This window comes from Mustela erminea, chromosome 6, assembly GCF_009829155.1.
Source record: "Mustela erminea isolate mMusErm1 chromosome 6, mMusErm1.Pri, whole genome shotgun sequence".
NCBI classification, from domain to species: domain Eukaryota; kingdom Metazoa; phylum Chordata; class Mammalia; order Carnivora; family Mustelidae; genus Mustela; species Mustela erminea.
Genome location: NC_045619.1, coordinates 48,657,676 through 48,664,852, shown reverse-complemented (window position 1 = coordinate 48,664,852; position 7,177 = coordinate 48,657,676). Strand labels below are relative to the sequence as shown.

Genomic DNA, 7,177 nt, shown 5'->3' with positions numbered 1-7,177 from the left:
AGGTTGGCTGATTTTCTCTCTCTCATTGTTTATAGGCCTGGAGGTGGGGCAGATATCCTTACTTCTAATCATTTCTTCACTCTCCTTCAGCAATGTGGATATATTCCTTTCCCTCTTTAATTAGCTCAGAGCTTCTCACCAATTTACTATCCCCATGGCCTCCTTGTCTTCTTCTTTTGTCCTACTTCCTTGGCCAAATTAAGTCTGCTAAATGTAACTCTGCCTACTCTAGATCTTCACCCACAGTTCTGTATAAATGGAGAAAAATAGTTATACCAGCTGATGTCCCTTAACTTCATGAACTGTGGACTTCAAGTGGGTCCTTAAAGCTGCCTGGCAACCCACATTGCCCTCCCTTGATCTGTTCATTCTTCTGCTCTTCCCAAACCTCCAATACTTCCTCTCTAAACTTCAGTGTCTTTCACTGAGAAACTCTAAACAACTAGCTAAAAATTCCAAAACTTCTCACCATCACATTTAGCCACCTGCCAAAATCAGAATCCACATAATCTACTTTATCACATATTAATAAAAATAAACTTTCTACATACCTGCCTAAATCCAATTCCTCCTGTGTCCTCAGTTGTGCTCTCTTACTTAGTCATGGAACCACTCTGCATCCTTTGCAAGGATGTTCCCCTTGCCTGGAATCCAAGTGGCTATCTCCCTTACTTATTACAAGTGCTTCCTCAAATGTCATCTCTTCAATGAAGTCAACTCTAATCACTCCGTTTAAATGTATAGCCCACTCACTTAGCCTTCATGTAATTTTCTCAATTTCCCCCATCCTGCTTTACTCTTTTTGCATAGCACCTATCACCTTCTAACATAACATGCAATTTACTAATATTTTTTTTTAAATTAATTTTTTATTTTTTATAAACATATATTTTTATCCCCAGGGGTACAGGTCTGTGAATCACCAGGTTTACACACTTCACAGCACTCACCAAAGCACATACCCTCCCCAATGTCCATAATCCCACCCCCTTCTCCCAAACCCCCTCCCCCCAGCAACCCTCAGTTTGTTTTGTGAGATTAATTTACTAATATTTTATGTGTTTGGTTTATTATCTGTCTTCCCCAGCTAAATTTTAAATTCTCCAAGGGCAGGGATTTCTGTCCTGTTCCCCATGTTATCTTAAATGTCTAGAACATCACGAGGCACATAGTAGTTGCTCCAATAAATATTTCTTGAATGAAAGAATGAACTTTCACCACAATATTATGAGAAAGTCACAATTATTCTTCTTTATCACCTGAGGAAACTGCAGCTTGGAATTAATTAAAAGTTATACTACCTGTAATGATGGTACCAAGACTCCAATCCAGGCCTCTCTCCTTAGAGCTCACACTCACTATTCCATATCCAGTGGTATTTGCCCAAAGTAGACAGAGGAGATGGGGGATACCTACGTAAATGATGCAATAGGGATTTGAGGAAGTGACAGAAAAAAATCTTTGCATGCCAAGCTAAACAATTTGGACTACTTTCTATGGCAGAATCTCTGAAGTAAATGGTAGCATGATTAAATTTATATTTTGGAAGAGAACTAAAACAGCTGTCAGATGGTGCAAAGGAAGCCAAGAAATTCCCAGTGGAGAAAAGTAGCACATTTGGGGCTTCATTCAATTCTAAGATTTCCACAGCTAAAAAATGACTTTCTTCCTACTAAGTCATTAGCGTGTAGTTCATTTACCCCAGTCCTCACTTAGAAAAAGTCTGACACAGCACAAATCATTATGAAATTATACTTTATTAATATATATTAAATATTGATAAACTAAACAAATTAATTACTTTCCATTTGGGTACAGTCATAGTTGTCAGTGGTATTCTGAAGCACCAGGCATGAGAAGAAAAGCAATATTCTTAATCAGGAGACAAATCGTATCACCTGACACATTCAAGTGTCACCTGACATGCCATTAGAGCAGTGGCTCATAATACAGACATGTTCCCGGGTAGGCAGTGACTGAAATGCATCGTTTCATTTATAAGTGCTCATGGTATCAAGTGAAATAAATGCATAACCCACAGGGTCTTACTTAAGTCAGCTGCCTAGTTGGTTCCTGAGATTATGTCTTGAAATCACAGTCTTGCCTAGTTGGTCAGAAAAAAGAAGGGAGGAGGTTGAGTGAAATAGTCACAGGATAAAGGAATTATAAATAATACATATATTAATAGTCATTTTCATTACATAAAAGTTGCTATTATAAATACTTTGACTTATGAGTCTAAAAATATATTCTTCATATAAATAATGTAAAATATTAAATATTAATAAATAGATTTAGATATAAAAATTCAAATATTGCAGACAGGATGACAATTATTTTGATGCTCTGCGGCCGGGAAACACACTGTGACTCCTTTTCCGCTTCCTTAGGTTAGATCTTGGTGAGAGATCATTCATCACTTTGATGAGTTCATTTATCGCTTTGCGCTGGACCTGCAGATCATTCACCTATTGGGGAAGAAAGCAGCAAAATTAATTCCAGACATACAAGCCATCAGGATATTATGCTGTTAATATCATGAAAATAGAATTATTCCTTCAAAACAAATGATTTTCACTGACAATATATTATCTTGATACACAATGGTGGTTTCTTCACTTAGTAAGATGAAAATTATAAATAATTTGCCAGCTATGCTGTAATATGATGGGATACATGATATATCCTCAAACTTACTGCCATGGAATTCTCAGAATTATGTAGTGAAAACAGCCTTAGTGGAGTGAAGTGGAGTGACAAAAAATGTGGGTTTGAATACTGTGTGTATTAACTCTGACTTTAAACCAGTCACTTGACCTCTCTGAACTTCTGTTTTCTCATCCAAACAATGAGGAGATTATTTCAATCATCTCTAGGCTCCCTACCAATTCGATCCACCTTGTACTTTTTTTGTACTTTTGTACTTTTTTTGTACACTTGTACACTTTTAGTGTGTACTTTTGTACTTTTTTGCACTTTTTGTACTTTTGTACTTTTTTGGTACACTTGTACACTTTTAGTGTGTTGCAGAATAACCTGGAGGCCTAATGAAGAACGCAGAGACCCAGATGCATGAAGTCAGAGAAGACCTATGCAGTTGTGTGGTTATTAAGCTCCCCAGGTGATTCTGTTACACACCAAAGTTTGAGAACCACCAGTATAGGTTCAGCACTTTGTAAACACCAAGTCTAAGACAGATGAATACTATAATTTTTCATTTCCCCCCAATTTGGTCAGTTTCATCATTTCTACAACGGGATTAAAAATAAACACTAAGCATATTCATATGGCAATAAGCAACTACTAGCACAAACTTTTAAAATTAGGGATTGCAGCAAATTTCACTGCATCTTTCTATCCAAGCAAATTCAACTGTTTCCTCACTCTAACCTGCAGGGCCATTTAGGTGAGTTCACGTTTATTAAAATGGGGACCATTTACTTTCATCTTGGCTCTGCCACTGCGTTTCTTTCTAATACTGGAAACACTGTGATCACCTTGCCACACTTCTGAGAATAATTAGACGGATTCTAGGCTTCAGGACTAATTATTAAAAAGTATAACATTCTTAAATACTAGCAACTCAGCCAAAGGAGACAGTGGTTGAGAGCTCATTCAAATTGCCCATTATGAAGCATGAGGCTTGGAGCTTCCAGAAGGATGGGACCCACAGATTTTTTTCGAGGCCCCGTTACAACAGAGTAGGAAAAAGTTTCTACCAGCTGTGTTTTCCAGTGATAAGTTTTACTTTCCAGTGTTCCGAGTATCACCAAGAAACCAAGAGACTCATCTAGGACTGAACAACAAGCAAAGGACAGCCCTGGGTTAGGAACAAGTGCTTTTTCAGTCTCCAGCCTGGGGTCAGAGGGGATCCACTGACCATTGGAAAACACTATCAGTGGAAAATGGTAATGATCTTAATAATTTTCCAAACCACTTCTGTACCATCTAACATACTCGAGACTAGAGAAATCCTAAAGAACAAGCCTGTATCTGATCTAGAGGGGTAAGAGACAGGTCAAGGAAGAATGACAGCTGCCACACATCCTGAGAGGACAAGTCATGACAAGACCCTGCCCTTTCTCATTCAAATTTTGTACATCAAAGCCAAACCCAAAAGAATCTAGTGGCCTTTGTCTCCTGATAAAATTTTGGAAACTGTGATTTATCTTTATGCTCCCAAGTTATCTCTCAGCTTCTGAAAGCCATAACTTTAAAGACTCAAGGCAGTTTCATGAGATAAGGCCTGACAAGCTAAGGATCTCTCCAGCTAAGATAGCTAAGTATACAAAAGTTGATAAAACAATTTCTTCATAAGGTATAAATTCTATTTTCTTCTCAAAAAATAAACACTCCCTCTGCTACTTGGGCTGTACATGAGAGGCTGACCAGAGCCTGGCAAGAGAATGTGCTTAGTGCCTTTTCAGAGACCAGAGTTTTTTGCTATCTCATTTTCTTTTTCTATCCATGGCATGGTACAGTTTTAGAGCAAAGGAGAACTGAGAAATCACAGTGAACCCCAAAGCCTCTTTTCAGGGTGAGGAAAGTGAGCCCTAGCCAAGCCTGTGAATCATCTGGGGTCACAAGGTTCCTTGGTGACCAACGTGGGAGGAGGACACAAATCCTCTCCATCCACCTCCCCACCCCCGCCCTTTCAATTAAGACCTGCAGTCTCCCAGCCTAAGCAGGACTTCCCATCACACAAAGAAGGAGCAATGAGAGAAGTTCTTCTCAGTACTCCCCTTGGCTCCTTCACTACTTCCTCCTCACAGGATTTGTCCATTCACCTGTCTCTGCACAACAGACACAATGCCAGCATTTCCCCCCAACTCACAAAATTAAATTATTTCCATATTGACTTGGCAAAGTCACCCACAAGCATAAATGCAATTACTAAGGAGGAGTTCTGGCCATGGGTTCACTTCACAGTTTTAACAACTATACCCAGTAGCTAATCTACTTTCTGGAAATTCTGTGTTTTGCAAGAGCCTCTGCAATGAAATCAAAGAAAGAATTAAGATCAACTCACAGGAATTCGAATCAGCTTAAGGAAGTCCTCCAGCTTACTGCTGCTGTTATTGAAGAACCTGACAAGCATGTCTTCCTTGATGGTATCCATGCTCTTTTGAATGATCTGGTTATCTTTGAAGTTTTCAAACAGTTTCAAGTAGAAGGAGACAATTTGGCTTTGAATGATTTTTTTGTCACTCTCCTTGGAAGAAAAGAGCACAAAGAAAGGTTGCTATGAATTTATGTCTCAGAAAATAAGCAACAGGGAAAGCAGCAAAATGGAAATACTCAGTTTACCTCTCTCCAGTTCTTCAAAATATCTAAGAAAAGAGGCCCACCATCTGCTACATCTGGATTACTTGCATTCTAAAAAAGAAGAAAGAAAAATGGTTTACAATCCCTAAAAATTTACTTCAGACTTTATTGCTGACAATATCCACTGATTTTCTTTTCAACCGTATTTAGTAAAGCTGGTATGTTGGATATAGCCAAATACTATCACGCCATTTTATCTTCTTATTTTCTAGTATAACCCTTGAATTTCAATATTACAAATGAACTCAACAAGGCCAGTGATACTTCAATTGTCCCAAGTAACTATAGTAAGGAAAGTATTTTCAAGCCTAGTTAAAAAAGAAAAAAAATTGGCAAAATCATCTCATTATAAAATACTGCCCCCCTATGGTACTGGTCTCCATAACATCTACTGATGCCCTCCTATACGGTATTACCAGCTTTAAAAGATAATTCCAAGTGTATATGTGTGTGTGTGTGTGTGTGTGTGTGTGTGTGTGTGAAATTGTTTAGATGATGTAAGAATAAAAAAGCTTGAGAATGCTTGAATATAATAGCTCTAATTATAATAGCTACATTTTGGACAAGTCATAAAATATTTAAAATGCAAAAATGATTTTAATTAACCACAAATAACATTTTTAAAAGCTCATAAAACAAAACAAACAAACTAAAATTTTAATATAGGCCAGATTATAACTCCTACAAAATTTCAGCAAGTGACTGAGTTCAAGTATAATCCATAGATAACATAGGGCAGTATAACTTTGAAACCATCATTTGGAGAGAAACACCTATAATATTTTTAAGCCAATACTTGAAGGATCTCATATTGTTTAATTGATCAATTCAGATTACCATGTTTAATGCTAATCTTGACCTTTTATAGTCACCCCCATAGTATTCTAAGAAGTCAGAAATTAATAGCTAGTCATTGTTTCAATATGCATATTACTTGACATCACAATTGAATTCTCACCACAAAATTATCAACATTGTGCTTTATATCTGTATTATTCCCATCTTTTGGGAGATTAGCAAAAGCCCCTATGTCTCTATAGCACATTGAGCAGAGGGTAAAAGCAGTATCTAGATCATTTAGTTAAAAATATGCATAGTAAACAGTCAAAATAACACCAAGTCTTCTCAAGATGACTATGGCCTAGAGATATCAGCGTATCATAGAGACAACTCCCAGTCAACATTCAGTCATTTCAACACCAGCAAGTGTTATTAAAAGATCATACTTACAAAATATTCCTTTAGGTCTTCTATTTCTTTAAAAAACATGGCCTGACAGTAATAGCCAGAAGAACAGAAAATCACGCAAAGCTGAAAAGCTAAGATATAGTTTGTATAATTCATTGTTTCGTAGTTAGGCTGAAGTAGTTGAAATCAGTAGCTCCCAGTTTAAGTTGATCAGGTCTGAAAGACTGAGCTGATCTTTCGTTTCTAATAGCTGACCTACAGACAATCAGAAAACTGTACTGCATCTCCTTCTGCTGCTGGTATTTATACCTAGTTGAAGTCCTCAGGATTACGTATTTTCACAAGTTTTTTTTAGATGAGATGGTGACAGATAGGCGGAGATGCTAGTTTGTATTAATAACTATGGTTTTGTGGCATTTTGGTGTTGTAGTTAGAGTTTCCTTTCAACTCCTTGGGTCTTTTGACGATGAGGCAGACCCGTTATGCCCACCTGTGCCATTCTTGTGGGATCCTTTGAAAGAACTTTTACTTCACACCATTCATGGATTGGAAACTTTTTTGCATCTCTATTCCTTTGCCCTTGTAAATTGTTGAGTTGTTGTCCACAGAGCACATTGATCATTTGTTTGTGGTCAGGAGCAAGTACAAAAGGAAATTCTAGAGG

General features: G+C 37.4%; 1 protein-coding gene across 1 annotated transcript; it reads right to left on the bottom strand.

Moving 5' to 3' along the window:
* Positions 1–1,746: 1,746 nt before the first annotated feature.
* IFNG (interferon gamma) lies at positions 1,747–6,773 on the bottom strand. The gene is made up of 4 exons (XM_032347110.1): positions 6,556–6,773; positions 5,308–5,376; positions 5,030–5,212; positions 1,747–2,468 (listed from the first exon to the last, which is right to left on the bottom strand). Exons 1-4 carry the CDS (start codon positions 6,667–6,669, stop codon positions 2,334–2,336), a joined length of 501 nt encoding a protein of 166 aa, XP_032203001.1. The 5' UTR covers positions 6,670–6,773; the 3' UTR covers positions 1,747–2,333.
* Between the last annotated feature and the right edge of the window lie 404 nt (positions 6,774–7,177).

What these genes read in the sequence shown, in the direction of transcription:
- IFNG (XM_032347110.1), bottom strand. Translation starts at nt 6,669, where the DNA reads ATGAATTATACAAACTATATCTTAGCTTTTCAGCTTTGCGTGATTTTC. An exon ending in AAGACCTAAAGGAATATTTT is followed by an intron (nt 5,377 to 6,555) that starts GTAAGTATGATC and finishes CTTCTTTTTTAG; the next exon opens with AATGCAAGTAATCCAGATGT. An exon ending in TTTTGAAGAACTGGAGAGAG is followed by an intron (nt 5,213 to 5,307) that starts GTAAACTGAGTA and finishes TTTTCTTCCAAG; the next exon opens with GAGAGTGACAAAAAAATCAT.